A 23,373-nucleotide genomic window follows, 5' to 3' on the forward strand; every position below is an offset into this window, starting at 1 on the left:
TCTTAACAATCACACTTTGACAGTCATCCGGGATGGTGTACATTATTTTATTATTTATTTAGAGGTTACTCTAAAGCCACATTTTCCAATACAGTAGCCACTACCTGCACGTACTAAGTTTAATTTATATTAATTAAAATATAATTATATTAAAAATTCAGTTTCTCAGTCATATAAGCCATATATCAGGTGTGTAATACATATCTGTGGTTAGTGGATACTATACACTGCAAAGTGCAAATATGAGAATATTTTCATCATCACAGAAAATGCTGTTGGACCATGCTGCCTTAGAAATCACAGCACACATTATTGGTTTGCTAGCATAAGTTAGTATTTTTACCACTTGTACAACACAGGAATATTAGAAGTCTGTCTTGAGACTATTTATCCTCACCTCAATTGATTTGTCACTGTTAGGATTTTCTGTAGTTTAATTTCATATATGCTTATAGATGATGACTAGCTAGCTAGATAATAGATTAAATAGATATATAGATAGATGATGATAGGTAGATGGATGGATGGATAGATAGACAGACAGACAGACTGATAGATAGATAGATAGATACATAGATAGATAGATAGATAGATAGATAGATAGATAGATAGATAGCAATACAGCTAACCATTGAACAACACAGGTTTGAACTTTGTGGGAGGACTTATAAATGACTTTTTTCTCCTCTGACACTTCTGAGACAGCAAGACCAGCCTCTTCTCTTCCTGTTTCCCTTCAATCTGCTCAACATGAAGACAAGGATGAAGACTTTGGTTATGATCCACTTTCACTTAATGAGGAGTAAAAATCGTTTCTCTTCCTTAGGAGTTTCTTAATAACATTATCTTTGTCTTACTTTATTATAAGATTATAGTTCATAATACATGTAACAAACAAGATTTGTGTCAACTGAAAGCTTATGTTATTGATAAAGCTTCTGATCAATAGTAGGCTATTAGTAAAGGTTTTGGGGAGCCAAAAGTTATCTGTAGATTTTCAATTGGTTAAGGGGTCAGTTTCCCTAAATGCCACTTGCTCAAGAGTCAACAGTACTTGCTTAAATTTACCCAATGTATACTTTTCACTTACTTATTATTTCTTACACCTTTTTTTTCCATATTCTGGGATCATTTTGTTTTGACTATGTATAACTTTATATATTTTAGTGCTAGAAAGCTAGTGACAAATTCTGTATTTAATTGTATGAAAATGTCTATATTTCTCCATTTTTAAAACAGACATTAATTAGTCATATTACTCTAGTTTTGAAGTTTTTTTTTTTAATATTTGAGGACATGTAATTGTTTTCTTACTTTTTTTTCTGTCTAAAATTTAGCTTTCAATCTCAGTTGCTTTTATGAAGGTAAATTTCTTTTAAAATTTTTCCCATCTCTGGCTGCTTTAAGTTTTACTCTTTTTCTTTCCTGTTCCTCAGCAAAACTCCAATATGCCTAGTTATGGGCTTGTCCTCATATTTATCATGCATGGGATTTTCAGTAGTTCTTGAATATATGAATTTGATCTTTCTTCTGTTCAAAAAATTATCTTTGAATCCCCTGTGAATTTGTTTCTATTACATATGACCGCCCTTAGATTTAATAATATGTGGACTTGTTTCTAGCCACATACACACACACGCACTCATCTAAGTTTGCTTTAGGACTCCAACAATTATGTCAGACCATTTCACATGTTCTATAGTCTCTGAAATTCCTTTAAATATTTTAACACTTTTTCTTTTTTCTTTTTTTTTTTTTGGTTTGTCTATAGCCTACCGAGCAATAGCTAATTATCTCTCTATCCATGTTTAATTTTGTTCTAATCCACTCACCAATTCAATATTTTACCACATTTTTCAATTTTAAAATCTCTTTTTGGTTCTTTTAATATACTTCAGTACTCTGCCAAAATTATTTTTGATCTATCTTTTTATTCCCTAAGCATATCAAGTGTAGTTATTTAACATTTATATCTAATATTTTCATTGACTGAAGCTCTTATGAGCCCGATTCTAAGATATATAAATATATGTATATATATGATTTAGTGATTTCTGAAGTCTGGTAAATTTTCATTTTGTACTAGACTATATGTCTTCATGTGTATCTAGATATATCTGCAACTGTACATCTATCTATAACTCTACATTTACATTTGTATATATATCCATGTAAAGAAATAATTTAGAGCTCACTGTGATGTTATCCTCCTCCTGGATGAATTTAAATTTGATTTTGGCAGGATAGAACAAGAGCCTTAGTATTACTATATCATCTTAACCAATCAAGTATTGAAATGATTTGGAGCTGAACTTCAGCCTCTCTTTTGGATCTAACATTCCTTTTATAAAAGTAGTCACAAATTCTATGTCTTTCTGTTTGTTTATTTATCAAGTCCTTTCTTAGATTTTGGCCCTGGTAATTTCTGAATATTTTCACATGTATTTTCCTTGTCTGGATTTTCTAAACGAAACACATTAGTTATAATTTTTTTCATTTGTGATCATTTGATTTTAACTTATTTACCCTTAGATATGAACTTAATAATTTATCCCTAATCATTGCATAAGAGATTTATTTTTAAAAGTACATGATTAGAAGAGAAAATGGAATAAAAGTGCCCAATCTCAAGACCGCTTTAGTAGTTTGAAGGACCATATTTGTCATTACCACACCATATGAAATCACTTTGCATTGTAACTGAGCTACATTTCCAGTCATTCCTTGAATGCACAGAATTTCAGCCCTTTCTGCCTTGCTTATTGTGTGCAATCTTCCCAGACTTCTACCTTCCAATATTTCTGTCTTTGCAAGTCAAAATTTGTAGCTCCTTTAAGATATTATAGAATAAGTTTTCCCTCTACATTCCTTATCTTTGTGTCCCCATATTTTTACATTTAATGTAACTTACATGAATAATGGACCTCTTTCTCTAACTGCTGTTTTATAAAGGAATAATGCATGGGAATACTTATTCAACATTGTTTGAATCTTTTTTTTTCTTCTCCTTTCTTTTCCTTGAAAAAGGAACCTAAAGTTTTTATAGGTTTATTTTTACTTATTTTCACACTTACCTGTTTCTGGAACTACTTTGCAAGAGAAATCAGAGAATGTTACCAGAAAAAGAGAAATATCATTTCCCTAATTTTATGCTCAGAAGTGAATTAAATTCTCACTTGTAATGATATCAAAAAGGTTTTTATCTTCAGCTTTACTTAGTGTGAAACATGAATAAAAACCAAGGTGGAATATCAATCCTCCATTCAAGTTTCATGATATCCATTACTACACATATGTAGATAATTGGATCATATTGAATTCTCATCAATAAGATACAGGCATTTGATCATGATTACTAACAAATACTGGGTGACTTAAAAAAAAGTTACTTCAAATCATTTTGATTTGTCTTCAATTCAGTTTTGCTTTTATGATATCTATAACCATATAGATCTAAATATTAATTTTGTTCCCTGCAGATTCCTGATATAACTATCAACTAGTTTGCTACCTTATTCTTATTGGCCTAGTCACAAGAATCAACGTTTCATAAGGGAACCAAGCTAATTCCTGATTCTGATATTTTAATCAACAAAAGACTTCCACTACCCGTAGTTTGAGTAACGAAAATCTCTGAACCCCCAAAAGTTTGTCTGAATCCCAAACTTCATATGATTTTCAAACCTATTCCTATATATATATACCAATTGTTTCATAATAATCCCCTAAGTACATCACAACTAAAACCTAGCAATAAAAAACAACCACAAACATAGCTGAATATCAGACCAATGGATTTATTTGGTTAAAATGATTTGACTTTTTACACAATTGTGGAAAAAATCAAATAATATAAATTCTACTTTTAATGTGTACTTCAAGATTTATTTTGAGTTAGTACGCAGGTTTTCAGATGAAGCCCTCCAGTCAGTATTTGGGGCCAAAGACAAACTGAGAACTTGGTAGAGAATAAGAGGCTAATTCTTTCTGTACAAGATGAAGACAATAAAGGTTATGAGTAGAGACACTAATGGGCGCCAATAAAATTAGCAATTTAACAAGATGATCAATAATAGAAGCCTGATCCACAAGTTGGTCTGTAACAAGAAGACTGGCAGCTCCTAGAAGCCAAGTAGGTTGGGCGGCAGAATCCAGATCCATAGCCCAGGGAAGGGAAGCCGCAGCCTCCATAACCCAGGGATCTGAAGCCACTGGATCCACAGCCCACTGAGTAGCAGCTCCTAGATCCATAGCCCAGGGGGCGGCAGCTGCTGGAGCCAAAGCCTAGAGGCCCAGAGTAAGTCGTCTGGCAGGGACTGAAGAGCGTGGATGTCCTGGGGCGGTAGCAGGAGGTGTGGCAGGGGCTGGACTCCACACAGGATGTCTGGTAGCTGGTGGGCCCCCAGCAGGCCTCGTGACAGCCCCTGTAGAGGGAGGAACCCAGCTGGCAGGTGCTGGGAGAGCAGAGGTCAGTGCTGTAGACCAGGGTGCTGGGGTAGGAAGAGCCACAGGAGGAGCCTGGGTAGCGCAGGTAGCCCCCACAGGAGCGGGAGGAGAAGTTTCCAGAGCAGCAGTTGTAGGACATGTTGACGGGAGCTGTGAATTCAGTTGAGTTACACCGAGATCTGAGTTTGGATGCCACTCCTGGAAGGGACCATTTATATACTTTCAGCTGTGGGTGTGGCACCTGACAGGGTCATCCTTCACGTATTTGGGCTCCCACATTTGCATATAAGTAACTTAGTAATCTTTGTAATTGCAGTTAACATGCTTCATCTTATATTTATGGGAGAACTCATTTCGTTTTTACAGCTCTGCGTCAATGAAATACATTTATGTTACAAATGCTATGACTGTATGTGATTAATGCCCACTCCATTATGGCCAGGAAGGCCTCTCTTATTTTCTCTGGCCATGATTTACACACCTGCTCCTGCTTTGGCTGGGAAATTCTTTCTGTCTTTGGTGGGGATGGCAACGTACTCATATTTTTTGTCAGTGGCCTAGAGGCAGAAATCTTATTGGTTCACACTCTCCAAAATAGTTTGCCATCTATTATTTACTATAATCAATGTTTATAATTCCTGTCTCAAGGCCTATATAAAAGTAGGCCAGAGGGATTGAGAGATAACTAAAAACAGATATCATCTTGAACACATATCTAGAAAAAAAAAATAGTATTTAGAAAAAGGAAATCAAAACAAAAGCCAAGAAAAAAAAAAAAAAAAAAGGAAAACACCAATATGGACAAATGTGAAAAAAGCAAACCTCACCTCACTGCTAAGATGAGGTAGGAAATAAGTCACAGTAGCAGAAGGATGATCAGGATTGTCAGGGTTTACAGCTAACTGATGGATGCTCCATCCTGAAAGCAAATCAAATGCTTTCAAATAAAGTTATTTAGTAGTTTCGTATGACGCATTCATATTTGTAAGTGTTCTGGAGCCTACATGCTTACAACACCTCTAAACCCCCACCTCAGTATTCTGAAAGCCTTCTGAGTATTTTCAGAGTAATACCACCAGCTTTTATGTTTTTCCCTCTTCGTGTGGTATGTGACACTGTCCCAGCCCTCTTTAAAGAGATGGATTTAGGTTTTGTGGGTATTGAAAAGTACAATTTGGGGAGCCTCATTAAAAATACCATATTATTAATATAATAATAGATATAAACATGGATATTAATATAGAATAAAGATTTCCAAAGTTAACAAAACTCAAGACATCACAAAATCAAGACATTATCACAATCATCTATAAGCTTTTTCCTATATTTTTTGGCTCCAACCTCTTGGATTATCTCTGCATATGACAATGATTTTTTCAACATGATTTTCTGCAGAACAAATGGAAGTAAAATTCAGTGTGTGTTTTAGAAATAGTATATCAGAACTACTTGAATTATTTTTTAATGACACAAAAAAGTTTTTTTTTTTAACATTGCCATTTCTTTTGAGCAATGCCACAGCGGTGACATCCTCTGTCATTTCTTTTCAGCAGTGCTTCAAGACAGAGATTGTGCACCTCTCATCCAGATGTCCCTGGTTCACCTCCCACCTGTGTCTGTTGGCAATGGGGGCTGTGTGTATGAGGATTAGCTACAAACAGCTGTGGATCCGGGGTTTTAGGGGTCTCCTAGTTTGTGGCAGAGCAGTGTCTTTGTTCTAACCCTTCTAAGGTTTATAAGGTCGACACTGGGGGCTAGATGTATTAGAATAGTGCAGGCAGCCTCCGGAGATTGCCCACAGCCTGAGGACACCACCAGGGACTCTTAAGCCACAGCAGCATAGTAAGAGCAGCAGGTTCCTTCCGGTTTCCCTAGGAGTGCTAATAGAGCTTTGGAAAAGGTCAGGCAACAGAAGAACCCTCAAGCTTACCCTTCATTAAGTTACATGTGTCTCTGTCTCTGCCTAACATGCCCCGCCCAAGAGGTCTGAGCCTGTGCAAATATGTGATGTTAGGGGTTCAAGAAATATAAAGAAATATAAAGCCATGGCTTATGTCATGGAATTGCAAATCTATGTAATAAAAAGATAATAAAATTATACAACAGATACTAAAAGTATCAGCTTTTCCTTAATGTAAATGTATGTTTAATTGGAATTTTCTTTAGAACTCACTATATAAAACTTGCATAAGTCAAAGAAATGACAAAGAAGCTTCCCGCACATCAAACAGCTGCTTTTAACAACTTTATCCTGTGATCTTCTAAATATTTACATTTTTTTTCTATAAGCTCTTGGCAGCTAGGTGAAAAGTTCTAGGTCACATGATGCCGTGAAGACCATTTCCTTCTGAAATCCCCATTTTCCAAAGAACTTTTTGAAAGTAGTCATCCTATCACAACTAAGGGTAACTTTTGTTGAATGGAAATAGGACCAGTGTTAATCAAATTAACAAAGTCAGCCAATGTGTTGATCAGGGCTTGCTCTTCTAACTTCCCTCCCTGCTTTGCAATAGTGCCCTTCTCCTGTTCATGCATATCCTGCTTTTTCTACAGTCCTGTGGTGGTGAATGGTACCACTTAAAATAATAGACCACAAGGGCATAGATCCTCTGTCAAATCCAGCCCATATAGGCGTGTTCATCTCACATATGCAGGCCACCATGGGCTTTTTACTGAACTATAAAATAGTTGCTAATATTCAATAATCAAAAGATTCACAAAAATTTGGATTTGTGATTTAAAAAAAAATCCAAAAGTCTGGTGATGCTGGGTTTCCTTGCTCACAGTTGGCTGGAGCTGAAGACAAGCTGCTCCACCGATGTGGGACATGCTTCTTATCATCCCCACAACTCTAACCACCCCTCTTGTGTCCCAGTTCCACAGCCAAATTTCAGTTGTGACTAGGCATCAAGCCTGCACTATTATTTCGTTGTGTTGGTTAATGTCTCTATCAGAAGTGAGAGAATGTGAGATGAATTAAGAAGCTTTGGGTTTTAAGAAAATTTCTGAAAAGTATTTCCTTGTGCACTTGACAAATATTCTTTCATGTTTAATAGGAAAATACATCATGTTGGTGACAATGGATTAGAATATGAGACATCAATCATCAAACAAATCTCAAATCCACTGAACCACCTCACTTATATTTATGACCTGCCTGCATCATGTAGTGATTTGAAATAATCTCCTCTGACTTCAGATACTTTATTAGTCAGCAGAATTTGAGTTGGTTTTTATATGCTGGGCAAATGCTTAAATCAGTGGTGTCTAACTTCGGATATGGAACAAAGGGTCGTTTTAGAACATACAAATAAACCAAAACATATTTGATTAATTAAAAAAAACAAATGATTAAATTCCTCTTAAGTCTTTCTCATTGATGGTTCTGATGTATCACCATTTTTGGAAATTACTACCTTAAATTAAAAGGTTAACATCTAGCCAGGACCCCACAGGAAATCCTCATAACCCTGTGAAATTATACTATGTATCTGACCATTGTAATCCCCTCTGGACAGGGCTTGTCTGTCAAAGTATATAAAGTACATTAAAAATAGAGAAAAGGTAACCTATTTTCAGCTTGCACTATTGTAATTTGATTGTAAGGTGCAGTCCTTGATAATAATATGTTATCTTCTCTCTTCATGCTATTGCAAAGATGTAATAGCTATTACAAATGCTCTCATTCAGGAATGCCGAAGATGGATTTAGTGGCGTTAATATCCATCATGCAAGATGGAACATCTTAGAGTTTGAACAGAGGCCGTGTCCCTACCCAGTGACACTGTACAGATGGTCTCATGATGACTAGTAATGACTCCTTTCACCATAAATACCAGAGCAAATAGTGATTTTGACAGACTATGACAGCTGAAATTGGAAGGCAGAAGAAAAAGGGACTTCAGTTAGAAATTGAATGAATGGTATGATGAATATGTGTGTAGCACAGAAACAGTCCCTGGATATAGGAGGCACTTCACAGATGTTGATAGAATGAAAAGGGAAGTTAGACATGCAGATGTCTTACCTGAAATCAAGCATCTCAGAAGCCTATATAAATGGTAACTACTTTGCCTAGAATGCCTTTGTTCATTCTTTGATTGGGCAGCTGGGTGAAAGTTGGCTATAGCTGTTAATAGAATTGGAAGCTTTTTCACTCAGAAGTTGGAAGCCTCAACAGTGGGTCAGATGTAAACCATGGGCTGGCCTTTATCAAGCTGGAATCAAATCCTAGCCTAGTGGCAAAAAGCAAGATAAGGGGAAAAGAGAACATGCTAGAAGATGTGTGTGAGTACCCTTCCTCCTCTGCCATTTTTGAAAGGGGAAAAGGTCCTTTATCACCCTCACAGGTCATGCAATAGAGGGTGACTCGCTTCTTCTGTGCCTTGCATCTCAAACCCTTAGTGGAGAGCATGCAGACAGGCAGGTCGTGGGGACTGTGGGCTCTGACGCCATGGCAGCATCTAGGGTTGAATGTTTACAGCTTCCAAGGCCCCAGTGGGTTTATCTTACAGGCTCTTTCAGCTTAGCAGTCCACAGCTGGCTTATGTTAATCAGCTCAATTAGACCCTCTGCCTTATCACAGGGACAGAGGACTTTCTGTATCTCAGGATTCTTGCCCTAGTGTACCAGAAAAATCAGATCACACGTGGGCTTGAAGGATTAGTGCAAGGTGTTATTTATTGAGTGGTGGAAGTAACTCTCGGCAGATGGATGGGGAGCCACAAGAGGGATGGAGTGGAAAGGCAGTTTTTCCCTGGAGTCAGGTCCCTCAGCGGCTGAGCTCTCCTGTAATGGCCCTCAGCCAAATTTCCCTTGGTGTTCCACAGTTGATGGCCTGCCAGCGTTTGTCAGTTTATTCTTCTGCTGGTGTGTTCCTCTTGACGTCTAGCCCTTGGTGTGTTTGCCCACTGTGGTCTTGGGGCTCTTATAGGCACAGGAGGGGGACATTGTGAGCCAGGGTGATACAAAGTGCTTCTGTATTTTCAGAGCTCTAGAAGTAGAGGTTGTTTAGAAAATGCAACATCTGGGCATGAAAACAGGAGTGCCTGTCCTCACTTAGGTCTGTTGCCACAGACCCTACCCAGCACTTCCCTGTCCCCTTTCCATACCACTTTGAGGAATTCTGGCCCCATCCTGATTTTGGATGTCACCATTGCCTTCCTCCTTTCCTTCTGTTTAAAGTCTTTGCTGGAGATTGAAGGAATGACAAAATAGCATACAGAAGGCAACTCCGCATTCACTCAATTCACTCAGCGTTTCTTCATCTAACCTCTGGAAGGTATCCTAGGATTGGGTGAACTTTCTGTTCATGAACTCCCTTTATTCCTGAAGGGAAAACAAACAAACAAACAGACATGGACAAGGAAAATATGGATAGGAGAGGAAGATAAAAGGAAGCAAAAAGGAGGTTATTGAAAGTGCTTCTGTATTTTCAGAGCTCTAAAAGTAGAGGATATTTGAGGTTCCCCTGTGTTCTAGGCTTGTGCACTTCTTTTTGTTGTTCATTTGTTTGTTTGTTTGCTTATTTTGAAACATAGTTTCACTCTTGCTGCCCAGGCTGGAGTGCAATTGAATGGTCTTAGCTCACTGCAACCTCTGCCTCCTGGGTTGTTTTTGCCTCAGCCTCCCGAGTAGCCAAGATTACAGGCACCCGCCACCACATCTGGCTAATTTTTGTATTTTTAGTGGGACAGGGTTTCACCATGTTGACCAGGCTGGTCTCGAACTCCTGACCTCAGGTGTTCCTCCCAACTCATGTCTATAAGCCCAGCACTCGGCCTCTCAGAGTGCCGGGGTTATAGATATGAGCTGCTGCACCCGGCCTGGCTTGTGCACACTTAAAAGAAAAGAAAGCAAAATCAAGCGAAGAGTCCTAGGTAGAGCTGTTAGTTCTTCTCAGTTGGCTGAACTCTGTGGTGGGTGGATGATCAGACGCACAGACATGGTAGATGTGAAGTAACCCAGTATCACTTGGGAACAACTGGAGAGAGCCCCAACATCTGGAAAGCCTCCAAAGTTCTTGTTTTGTATTTTTCCCTTTCTAGTACTGTAAACTGCCTACCTCTCTTTGTTCACTTTCCCATTTCAGTGCTGAAATACTGTGATGCTAAGATTTGGTTGTGACAATATCGCTGGTGCCCGGAGAATATTCCTTTGCAAGTTCTGTCCCATTCCAAGTGGATTGAGGCTTTCATGAAGGTGGTTAAAGGGCTTTAGGATGTAATTGAGCCTATTTATTCCTGGGTAAGTGTTATGCACATAGTTCCTTCTTTCTTTTTCATTATTTTCCTTGATATTAACTTTTCACTTACCCTCATTCCAGGTTTTGATTTATTTTTAAAGACTTGGAATTTAAGACAACGGACAAATAAGGTAATCTCGGGTCATTGTGGAATGGAGTATGTTTGACCACTCAGAATCTTAAACCCTGATGATTTTAAGAAATGCTGTTTGAAATATGGATGTCAGAATCCCACCAGCCCAGAGAGTAGTTCTAAGGAGGGGCCTGCCATTGCAATTGTGAGACAATGAAATGTAGAAACTCAGCATGCATTTTGCTGACAGAATGCTTTGCGGGCAAACCCTGATGCTGCCCTTTCCAGCGCTGCCTCACTTTGCCCATTGTGTTATTGTGAGAATGAACTGGGATAATATAAATAGATAAATAGAGATACTGAAACATAAATCACCAGAGTACTGCCAGATGTTAGTAAACCTCTGCTGAAATAACAAAGCAAACCCTTGCCAGGTGATGCTGAGGTATCAGATTTGAGAATCACTGCTGGAAATAGTTTTAAGTATGTTTTTATACTTCGAGTCGTTTTTGGCATGAGGGCAAAATGTTCAGGACTAAATGAGAAATTTGGAATTTAAAACACTATCCTTATTTCAAAATAAAAATATAGCACTTGCAACACAATATTGAAAGCACGGTTTTAAATCTTTATGAACCCAGCCAGCTTTTCAAAAGTCAGTGATTGATAATCTCCTTACTTAACAATTTAGTTGTATGTTCTTATGGTGTTTCTTCTTCATTTATCTTTCTTCTCTAATTTGTCTTATTTTAAAATTTCCGTCTTTTTTTTTTTTTACTTTATTCCGGTTCCATTCTCTATGTTTTTTCTTTATGCTTATTTTAAGCACTCTTTTTCTTGGTTTGGCTTTCTAAACTGGGAATAATTTCAAACTGAGGAAGTGTTTCTTTTTGTTCTAGCAATTAAATAGCATTGCTTTTCTATTTATTGGTTGAATAAAGTTAACTCTCCTTTACATTTATTTCCAAAAGGAGTTGAGCATTTTTATTCATTTCTTTTAAAATGTTCTAAATTTAATTGGTTTTATTGGTACTTGACTTAATTATAGACTAGAAATCATTGAAAAGTTTCCAGGTTCTAGTTTACATTTTAAAATTTCAGCATCAAAATGCCTTTTTAATTGAATATTCTCAAAAGGCGAACAGTTCCAAGATGAGTTGCAACAATGGCCCTAATGAAACCTTTTCAAAGCCACACATATTTGGCCTCCAGAGCTATTAGTCTGTTGTTACTTTAAGACACCCTAGCTTTGTACAGTACTCCAACTTAACTTACCAGACTGGAAAAACTTGGAAGATAAGGACAATATCTGTTCCTCAGTTATTGACTTGCAATGGACTTTCAGTAATGTTTATTAAAAAGATGAATATAGTTATTTTTAGTATGAACATTATTACTTTTACTTGTTGAAAATGGAAAATGGAAAATATATGATTATCATTTCATGAACTACGAGATTTTGCTGCCTGATTCCTTAGAAAACAGACATAAAGGGCATGGCATCTGGTCACCATGAGATGGCAGGAAATGGGAGGCGGCAGGGGACCCTGCCAGGTTGCATAGTGATTATTGGACATGAAAATAGCCACTTTCATACTTTAAATAAGAAAGGAATGATCTGTGTCTCTTAAGTGCATGAATAAAACATATACAGCCATGTCTGCAGGGGCAAATCAATTTTATTTTAATTAGATAACTAATTAATGAAACTTCAAAGGACTCTGAATACCAGGATGTTTTCTCCCTATACCAGTGGACATAAAGGTATATAAAATTCTTTAGACAAAATTTGTTAGAATTTCTTATTCAACCCAAGGAAAACTGAAGTCGGGGAACAGTATCTAATTAAAAATCCAAAGTATGATTTTTTTTTTTAACTTTTAGTGATGATCTGTCTCCTGTTATATGAGTTGAATTTTGTCCTCCCTTGAGATTTGTATTTTGAAGTCATAACCCCTGCACCTCAGAACGTAACCTTATTTGGTGATAGAGCTTTTATAGAGATAGGCAAATGGAAGTGACATTATTAGGGTGGACCCAATTCATTCATATGACTAGTATCCATACAAAAAGGGAAAATAAGGACTTACAGAGACAGACACGCACAGAGGGAAGATAACGTGAAGAGTCACAGGGAGAAGATCATTCAGGACGATTTAGGGAGATGGCCATTTGGGGAGAAGCATCCAAGAAAGAGACCTAGAACAGATGCTTTCCTCACAGCCCTCAGAAGGACCCACCTGCCAATACCTTCATCTCAGCCTTCCAGCCTCCAGGAATGTAAGACAACACATTCCTATTAAGTCACTCAATTTGTGGTACTTTGTAATGGCAGCCCAAGCAGACTAACATATCCACCATCTGTCAAAGAGAATTCCTCCCATCCCAGGAACTGAGTGACCACAGGAACTCCCTTTTCTCAGTGTCTACCAAGTTTCTCCTGGCCAGTAAAGAACCTGCCAGACAGCCTGTGTCCTCTTATAGACACTCTTCATCACCCTGTCCAGAGGACCGTACTTTGAGTATGAAGCTGTGGACTCTGCAGTTTTCAGTCTCTGTGGATGTGGGACCTCCCTCGCCCCAGATGATGGACCAGGCTTCGGCCACAAGCCTAATTGCTCCTCCAGGAAAAGTCAGTCACCTTATTCCCAATCAATTTGTGGTCACAGGTCTAAAAAGCAGCATGTTGCCTTTCTAGAATCTCATAAATAGTTCCTTACCTTTATTACTAAAGAGATTGTAGATTTTCTAACTCATGAACTGCCTATTCCTTTTCAAAAAATGGGATCTTCAAAAGCCATCTTCAAGAACTTAGTTGAAGCTTTTTTAGATACCAGTGGCCTATGCTATAGCTAGAAATCTGCACATTGTTAGTCCTGAAATTATCCCTTCTCCTTTCATTTTCTCCCTTCTCTCTCCCCTCTCTGCCACCCCCCTTCTTAGAATACATGTTATTTTTCATATTTTCTAGATCCCCTTTTTTCCAGTGTGTCTTACCAAAACAGAAATATTCCAGCTTCTTTAAAATCATTTCCCTAAGTTAACATAGAAATCAGGTTTTTGGTTTTACTTCATTTTGTGTGTTTTGTACCCCTCTAGTCAGTTTCCTCTGGCATGAAAATCCGTTGGTCCTGCTAGGGAAGGCCATTTAACTGTAAGGTATAGCACTTCTGGATACTATTCAAGGCAGGCACCCAGATATTGAGAGCACTGCGATAGCTACATTTTTAATTAGCTTTCCTATTTAATTTCTTTTCTTCTCTTGGTCTCTATCCAAACGTGGAGCCACAAGGAAGATATTTTTTAAGTCTGAATAGTGATTAGCTTTTCCCCATCCCTTGTGTGATAAATCAAAGAGTTAACTTAAGAAATGCTTTGAGAAAAGTTCTTTCTTCTGTGCTAGCTGTTCCACTTGAGACCTAAGTGTTATCTCAAATAAGCAGAATCTAAATTCAACCTAAAGTTAGGATATGGTTCTTGTAGTTCCAAAATATATTTCAGGCTCCTAAAAGAGTCAAAATTTGAGGGAATTTGAGAGAAGAGTTCATACTAGTAACTCAGATTACAGTGAACTCATAAACTTCATTTTTTTCCTTCATTTATGCATCTACACAACAACTCACCTGATCAAAATGAATAATACCTATTCTGTTTAAAAATCTCATGCTTAGAAGAGTAAATGAAATAAATAGGATAAATAAGTGAATGAATAAAATAAATGAAATTTGCAGTCATACACACCTAAGCTTGAGCATAATTCTATCATTGATGAGAGATGACCTTACATTAAGTTATTAAGGTTTTTTGGCCTCTGTTTCAACATCTAGAAAATGTGAGTGGTAATAACATGTATTTCTTTGGAGAATTAAATGAGACTATATATGTACAATTCCTGCTAGGGCCTTTGGACATATGTTGGTTCTGCTACTCTCCAGCCCTTCCGTCTAGCTGTCATGTTGCTTTATTTACGTCCTTTTGTTTTGATCTTTCTGTATCCAGGAAGTCTTCTTGGACTAAACTTCCTCAAGTTCTTAGTATTGTGTCTGTGATTTTTCCTCTGTGAGCTCACTTTTGATGTTTTGTAGTCCTGGTCTTGTCTTTTTAGGATTTTTATGCTCATGTCTACCTTTCCTATGGCATCTAAACTGGAAATCAACATGAAATAATATGCAGGGTCAGCTTTCAGAAAAGTGTGATGAAATTGACAAATATATTTAAACCAATGAAATTTGTTGGAGAAAAGTTAGAAAAACCTTCATGGAAGAAGCATGTTTTGTGGTGGATTTTCAAGTTAACTCTTTGGAGTTCAGTTGAATTGAGATACTCGGGAAAGATCAAGGACTTTATAAAAGGTTAAGAAATAAGGATGAAAGTGTTTTTGTCATTTATTTAAGGGGAAGTAGAATATTTTTTGTATCCTTGAAGTCTAGGGTGGTAGCATAAAGCTGTTGTAAATCTCAGGCATTGAATTTACTGGCTTGGGCAAATCATGAATAAAAAACAATCTTTTTTTTTTTTTTTGAGACGGAGTTTCGCTCTTGTTACCCAGGCTGGAGTGCAATGGCGCGATCTCGACTCACCGCAACCTCCGCCTCCTGGGTTCAGGCAATTCTCCTGCCTCAGCCTCCCGAGTAGCTGGGACTACAGGCACACGCCACCATGCCCAGCTAATTTTTGTATTTTTAGTAGAGACGGGGTTTCACCATGTTGACCAGGATGGTCAAGAGCTCTTAACCTCGTGATCCACCCGCCTTGGCCTCCCAATTTTTTTTTTTTTTAAGAAAGAAAGAGAGAAAGAAACAAGAAAAAAAAAAAGAGAATAATCATAATTAAAAAAAAATGAAGGAGAGGAAGAAAGAGGAAGTGGAAGAGGGAGAGAGAACGGAAGTGTTGCTTTATTGCCCCGGGTAGAATGCAGTCTAAAAATGGGTATTGAAAAACCTCTTTTATGCTTAATAATGGAAACAGGAAAAAAAATAAAAAATAAAAAATAAAAAATGAGGGAAGAAAATACCAAACAAGCAGCCAATCAATATTTCATTTAAACCTGTGAGTAGGTGTGATGTACTATTGATAAGAGTGTGTATTTTGTGTATTTAAAGTGGAGAGTTCTATAAATGTTTATTAAGTTTACTTGTTCCGGATCTGAGTTCAAGTCCTGGATATCCTTGTTAATTATCTGTCTCTTTGATCTGTCTAATATTAATGTTGAAGTCTCCCATTATTATTGTGTGGGAGTCTAAGTCTCTTTATAAGTCATTGAGAGCTTGTCTTATGTATCTGGGTGCTCCTATATTAGGTGCATATATATTTATGATCATTGAGTCCTGTTGTTACTTTGATCCTTTTACCATTATGTAATGTCCTTCTTTGTTTCTTTTAGTCTTTGTTACTATTAAAGTCTATTTTGTCAGAGATGAAAGTTACAACTCCTGCTTTTTTTTTTTTTTTCCTCTCCATTTGATTGGTGAGTCTTCCTCCAACCTCTTGTTTAGAACCTTTGTGTGTCCTTGCTTATGAGATGGATCTGGACACAGCATGCCGATCGGTTTTGACTTTTTATTCAATGTGTGTGTCTGTGTCTTTGATTGGGACGTTTAATCCATTTAAATTTAGGACTAATGTTGACATTTGTGAGTTTAATATTGTCATTTAATGCTAGCTGGCTATTTTGCCCATCAGTTGATATAGATTCTTCATTATAAAGATACTCTTTATCTTTTGGTAAGTTTTGGGGGTGACTGATACTGGCTGTTCCTTTCTGTGTGTAGTGCTTCTTTCAGAAGCCCTCGTAAAGCAGGCCTAGTGGTAATGAAATCTCTGAGTGCTTACTTGTTTGTGAAAAATTTTATTTTTCCTTCATTTGTGAAACTTAGTTTGGCTGGATATGAGATTCTGGATTGAAAATTCTTTTCTTTGAGGATATTGAATATTAACTGCCACTCTCTTCTAGCTTGTAGGGTCTCTGCTGAGAGATCTGCTATGAGTCTGATAGTTTTCCCTTTATGGGTAACCTGACCTTTCTTTCTAGCTGCCCTTAGAATTTTCTCCTTTATTTCAACCCTGGTGAATCTAACGATTATGTGCCTTGGGGTTGCTTTTCTTGAGGAATATCTTTGTGGTGTTCACTGTATTGCCTGGAGTTGAGTATTGTCCTGCCTTACTAGATTAGGAAAGTTTTCCGAATAATATCTTGTAAAATATTTTCTAGCTTGGATTCATTCTCTTCATGACATTCAGGTACACCTATCAAATGTAAATTAGGTCTTTTCACATAGTCCTATATTTCTTGTACACTTTGCTCATTTCTTTTTACTCTTTCTTCTCTAATCTTGCCTTCTCGTTTCATTAATTTGGTCTTTGACCTCTGATATCCTTTCTTCTGCTTGATCAATTCGAGTGTTAAAACCTGTGCATACTTCTTGAAATTCTCTTATTGTATTCTTCAGTTCCATTAATTCACTTACATTCCTCTCTAAATTGTCCATTCTCGTTAGGATTTCGTCAAACCTTTTTTCAATGTTCTTAGTTTCCTTACATTGGGCTAGAACATGTTCCTTTAGCTCACAGAAGTTTCTTATTATCCAATTTCTAAAGCCTAATTCTGTTATTGGAACACACTCATTCTCCATCAAGCCTTGTTCCCTTGTTGATGAGGAGCTGTGATCCCCTGTGGAGGGAGAAGCATTCTGATTTTGAGTATTCTCAGCCTTTTACACTGTTTTCTTCCCATCATTGTAAATTTATTCACCTGTTATCGTAATTACCGACTTTCAAATTAGGTCTCTGAGTGAATGTCCAACTTGTTGATTACCAGTGCCAAAATCTGAGCAACCCACTGTGCCAGCCAAAACAGCGGTGCCAAGACTTCTGGTGCTTTTCTGCCTGGGAATCTCCGGTCTGGCTTCTCTCCTGGGTCCCTCATTCAATCAGCTGAATGGGCGACTCTGCCTTCCCAGGGCTCCAAACATCGACCAAAAGGGGAACCAGTCACGTTCAGTCCACACCGGAACCACAGCACTGGCCACAAGAGTCGCACTGGTGACCTGTGGGACTCCTCTGCTGGGAATCTTCTGGTCCGTGAGCAAAAAAATTCGTCTGAAAGTGTGGCGTCCTCTCATTCTCTGCGCTTTCACTGGGAGCTACGATCCCGAGCTGCTAGTAATCGGCCATCTTGGATCTCTCCCTTCCCTCCTTTTTTTTGCATTTTGTACACAACCTTTGTACACAAACACACATCTCTCCCTTCCTTCCTTTTTTTTGCATTTTGTACACAACCTTTGTACACAAACACACATCTCTCCCTTCCTTCCTTTTTTTTGCACCTTCCTTAGATTGTTGCATAGACAACAATCTAATTAAAATTTATTTTCACCAGAATTGAAAAACTGGAGCCAAAACAGGTCCTAAACATGTTTAACCCCTAAATAGTTTAGCATTTCACACTTGGCTCTTCTAATATTTCTTTATTCTTTATTCTGCTGCTGTCAATCCTTCATTCTCCATCCACCCAACCATCACCTCCCATTTTTCATGTTACTGATGCAGTACATGTAAAGACTCAGGTAAAACTATGACACTACATCATTTCTGCTATGATAGCTCATCTGTAAGAAGGATATAAAAATTATTACAGATTTATTGTGAGTTAAAGGCTGTAACTTATGTTCCATGAATAATACTTAGCACCATGCCTGGCTAAATGTTTTAAATGCACATAAAATGTTTTTTAAATTTATCTACTATTATTTTTTATTAAGATAGAAAACTGAGATTCCTTATTGTTTTCCCAAATTAAGCTTTAGACCCTCTAGTCTATTTTACATGATTAAAAAAAAAAAAAAAAAACAACTAGAATGCCTTTAGGTATGTTTCTAGCTCCAAAGAACCCTCCAGAGCTCTCACACCACTAGAATGAGTTAATTATTGTTACTTCAGTGACATCACAGTCAAGATATTAACAATCACAAGTGCAGTGAATTAAATTCATATACTATAGCAAAGTTTACAAAAACTTTAAGTGAACAAATACATATTAACAAATATGATTTTCTCTAACATGGATTATAATCACATGTTCCAAAGTGAAGAATTCTCAAGAATATCAGAGTAAACATATCAAAATTATAGAGAATCGATTTGCACTTTTTGGTAAATAAATTTAGACAGAACCTCACCACTATGATGAGGTATAGAGTATTTCATAGACATAGCTTACATCTTGTAGTTTTTTAAAATATATTTTCTAATATTCTTTCAAATCTATAAAGACTAATGTCATTCTCAGATGGTGTTTTACCTTTTCAAAGAACTGAATCAAGAACTTCTTATTTTTTTCACTTTTAGTGCTATTGATATATTAAAGCTTGTGATTTTAAATATAGCTTAATCTTGGATGACAGAATGATATTAAAGTATCTGCAAGTTCCATATTATTAACATTATTGAAACAAAATGAAGACATAATAAATCAGCAAAAGGAGTAAATACTAGAATAACAAATAATTATGTTTCTGATGAAATAACTATTTGCTAACACTTTAATGCCTGATTTGCTGACTCTGATTAAAGCCTTAATGAATAACCACTCAATGGTTACCTTTAATGTGTCAGCTTGTCAAGGCTATGGTACCCAGTAGTTTGTCAAATGCCAGTCTGGATGTTGTTAAGTATTTTTTACATGTAACTAATATTTAAAACAATAAACTTTGAGGAAAGCAGATAGCCCTTCACAATAGGAGTATACCTCCTCCTATTTGTTGAAGACCTTAAGACTGAAGTTTCCTGAGGAAGAAGGGATTCTCAAGACTGCAACATAGAAACTCTGCCTGAGTTTCCAGCTTGTGGCACTGTGAATTCAGACTCAAGACTGTGTCATCAACTTTTACTCTTACCTGAATTTCCAGCCAGCTGGCCTATTTTGCAGATTTTGGGCTTGTCAGCCCCCAGTTGCATAAGTAAGTTCCTTAAAATAAATTTCTCTCTTTCTTTGTACACAAACACACATATTAGACACACACACATGCCCATGCGCACGTGCACACACAGACGCATGTGTGCGCGTGTGCGCATACACACACACACACACGCACACACACACATCCTATTGGTTCTGTTTCTTGGAAGGACACTGACTAAAACCCTCTGCAAGAAATAGCTAACTTTTTCAGTATTACCTATCAATATCTGTCTAACTAATTGATCATGTGCTTCTTGAATCTCAATGTAACTTTACAACCTAGGTTGTTCCTTCACAACCTAGCAAGGAACAAAACTAAACACAATGTAGTCATATGGAAACTCATTGTGGAAACTAAATTATAAGAACTTCATTTTCACCTTCAAGTCATAGAGTTCTGCAATTGTTAGGAACTGCAGTAGCTATCCCGTCCCACCTTTGGCATGTGTAAGAGCTAAAATAACTTGCTGTAATTTAGTGTTGCTTCCATTCTGATACACTAAAACTCATCTCTATTAATGTAAGAGATCAGACATTATAATCAGTGGTTTCTCACACTAGCATTTACTTGGTAGGCTTAATAACACCTAATTCTGTTAAACATGTCTATGCTTTGCTCAGTCCCAATGAGACTCTGTTTCTGTTATGCTATAGTGCTAAATTAGAATGAACAAACAAGCAAGAAACAAGGAACACAGAAGTTCACTATGTTACTGACTCCCTCTCTAGTCCTCTAAATTTTTATTTTTTTGCTAGATTATGTGCATCTTTGCTAATTTTCAAGATGGAGATTTGAATACTAAGTTTTGAAAACAAAAGAGAAATTGAATATTTCTTAATCTTCTTAGAAGAATCTGTAGTGTTTATAAACTGAAAAGCAAACTGACAAAGATTGAGGATGTCTACTGGCCTGCATCAGTTAAGTGGTCCATCAAGCACTCAGGTGACAAACTTCACAAGGGCAAGGAGAAAAACATGTCACCACATTCTGTCACCTTAGTAACAAACACACTGCTGAGCCAGACACTGAGAGCAAGTCATGGTAGGGAAGTGGTCATGCATGTCCATGGAAAATAATGGAGAGAAAAGAACTGGGGCATCTGTTCAACTGGAGCATGTGTTATAATTGAAGACAATGAAGAGCCATGTTATTCAAAAGATGTTTGGTTTCTTTAACATATTTTAATAAATATACATGATAATATTTTATTCACATGAATTGTGCAAAAGGATAAGTATAGTGCTGTGGCAGAAATTATTAACATAAAAATGAAACAAATAGGGTGAAATAATAAATATGGGATTGTTGATTTCATCTTTTCTTGGCTCAGTTTATGTCCCAGACAATGTAAACAAACTCCTCTTACTTTCTGATCAGGGTGCCCCTAGCAATGGCTTATGTTATTCCTACAGTTGAAAGGCAGATTGTCACTATTTCTGATATTTCTATTCAATGGGAAAGGACAGTCTTTTCAACAAGTTGCTCCAGGATGGTTGGACATTCGTAGGAAAAAATCAAATACAAAATTCAAAATACAATTCAAATACAAATACAATACAATATACAAAATACAATAAAAATACAAAATACCAAAAATCAAATACAAACGCTATATATATATGTGTGTGTGTAGGTCTCTCTCTGTATATATAGACCTATACAATATACAAAATATATACAATATACAAAATACGATTCAAAAGCAAAATACAGAAAACAAATACAAAAGTATACACACACACACACACACACACACACACACACACAGAGAGAGAGAGAGAGAGAGAGAGAGAGAGAGAGACAGAGAGAGAGACCCAAACTCTCTGCACCATATAATAAGAGATTTTTAGCTAAATTAGACTTTGTAAAAATTTAAAACATCTGTTTTCAAAGACTTTAATATGAAAATGAAATTAAAAGTCACAGACTGGAAGAAATATTGGAAAAATACATACTTTGACAGAAGATTTGAATCTCAGTCTTTTGTATTAAGAAAACAGAATCTAATTATAATGAGATAACACATTTAGAAAATGGTCAAAAGTTTGGAACAAACATGGCTAAAAGGAGAGGCGTGGAAGGCAAAAATCACATGAGAAAATGTTCAATATTGTTATTCATTAGAGAAATGCTAACTGAAACCGCAATGGGACCCATTACATGCCAACCAGAATAGATAAAATAATAGTAATGGTAATATACACAGTGCTGTTGGGATTGTGACCCAAGCAAGGTTTTCATACATTGCTGTTGGAATGCAAAATGGTACAGCCACTGTGGAAAACAGTTTGTCAGTTTTTTATAATGTTAAACATCCAGTTAAAATAGAAACCAGTAATTCCATGCATAGGTATTTATCTAAGAAAATTGAAAACATAGTGGATTAGCCTGTTTTCACATTGCCTTAAAGATGCTACCTGAGACTGAATAATTTATAAAGAAAAAAGTTTTAATTGACTCAGAGTTCTGCATGCCTGGAGAGGCCTTAGGAAACCTACAATGGTAGCAGAAGGTAAAAGGGAAGCAAGGCACTTCCTATGTGGCAGCAGGAGAGAGACAGCACACAGGGGAATCTACCACTTTGAAAACTGTCAAATCTCATGAGAAGTTCCTCACTATCACAAGATTAGCATGGTGGAAACCACCCCCATGATCCAATCACCTTTCACTAGGTCCCTTCCTCTACATAAGAGAATTACAGTTTAAGATGGGATTTGGGTGGGGCCACAGGGTCAAACCATATCATTCTGCCCTTGCCTCCTCCCAAATCTCATGTCCTTTTTACATTTCAAAACCAATCATGCCTTCCTAACAGTCCCACAAAGTCTTAACTTATTCCAGCATTAACCCCAAAGCCCAAATTCAAAGCCTCATCTGAGACAAGGCAAGTCCTTTCTGTCTATGAGCCTGTAAAATTAAAAACAAGTTAGTTACTTCCAAGATACAATCGGGGTACAGGTATTGGGTAAATGTTCTCATTCTAAGAGGGAGAAATTGGCCAGAACAAAAAGGCTACACGTCCCATGCAGCACAGGCATTAAATATTAAAGCTCTGAAATAATCTCTTTTGACTTTATGTCCCACATCCAGGACACACTGATGCAAGAGGTGGGCTCCTAAGGCCTTGGGCAGCTTCACTTCTGTGTGTGACTCTGCAGGGTGTAGACCTCATGGCTGCTTTCACAGGCTGGCATGGAGTGTCTGTGGCTTTTTCAGGTATGCTGTGGGTGGATGTACATTTCTGGGGTCTGCAGGATGGCGGCCTTCTCATAGCTCCACCAGACAGTGCCCCAGTGGGGACTCTGTGTGGGGAATCACACCCCACATTTCCCTTCTGCAATGCGCTAGCAGAGGTTCTCCATGAGGGTTCTGACTTGTGGCAGATTGTTGCCTGGACATCCAGGCATTTCCATATGTCCTCTGAAACTTAGGCAGAGGTCCCCTAACCTCAGCTCTTGTTTTCTGCACACCTACAGGCCCGATACCACTTGGAAGCCATGAATGCTTGGAGCTTGCACCCACTGAAGCAACAGCTGGAGTTACACCCTGGCCCCTATTAGCCACAGCTGGAGCTGGAGGTTCTGGGACACAGGGCATCAAGTCCTGAAGTTACACAGAGCAGCCAAGCCCAGGGTGTGACGTATGAAGCC

The 23,373-nt window shown here is 37.4% G+C and overlaps 1 protein-coding gene across 1 annotated transcript; it reads right to left on the reverse strand.

Annotated features, from left to right (window-relative positions):
- Positions 1-3,777: 3,777 nt before the first annotated feature.
- On the reverse strand, positions 3,778-4,683 carry LOC116550685 (keratin-associated protein 13-1). Its single transcript, XM_032276676.1, has one exon. It carries the CDS (start codon positions 4,583-4,585, stop codon positions 4,067-4,069), a length of 519 nt encoding a protein of 172 aa, XP_032132567.1. The 5' UTR covers positions 4,586-4,683; the 3' UTR covers positions 3,778-4,066.
- Between the last annotated feature and the right edge of the window lie 18,690 nt (positions 4,684-23,373).

Source organism: Sapajus apella, unplaced genomic scaffold (assembly GCF_009761245.1).
Source record: "Sapajus apella isolate SASKATOON/1434 unplaced genomic scaffold, GSC_monkey_1.0 scaffold8, whole genome shotgun sequence".
Taxonomy (NCBI): Eukaryota; Metazoa; Chordata; class Mammalia; order Primates; family Cebidae; genus Sapajus; species Sapajus apella.

What these genes read in the sequence shown, in the direction of transcription:
- LOC116550685 (XM_032276676.1), bottom strand. Translation starts at nt 4,585, where the DNA reads ATGTCCTACAACTGCTGCTCTGGAAACTTCTCCTCCCGCTCCTGTGGG.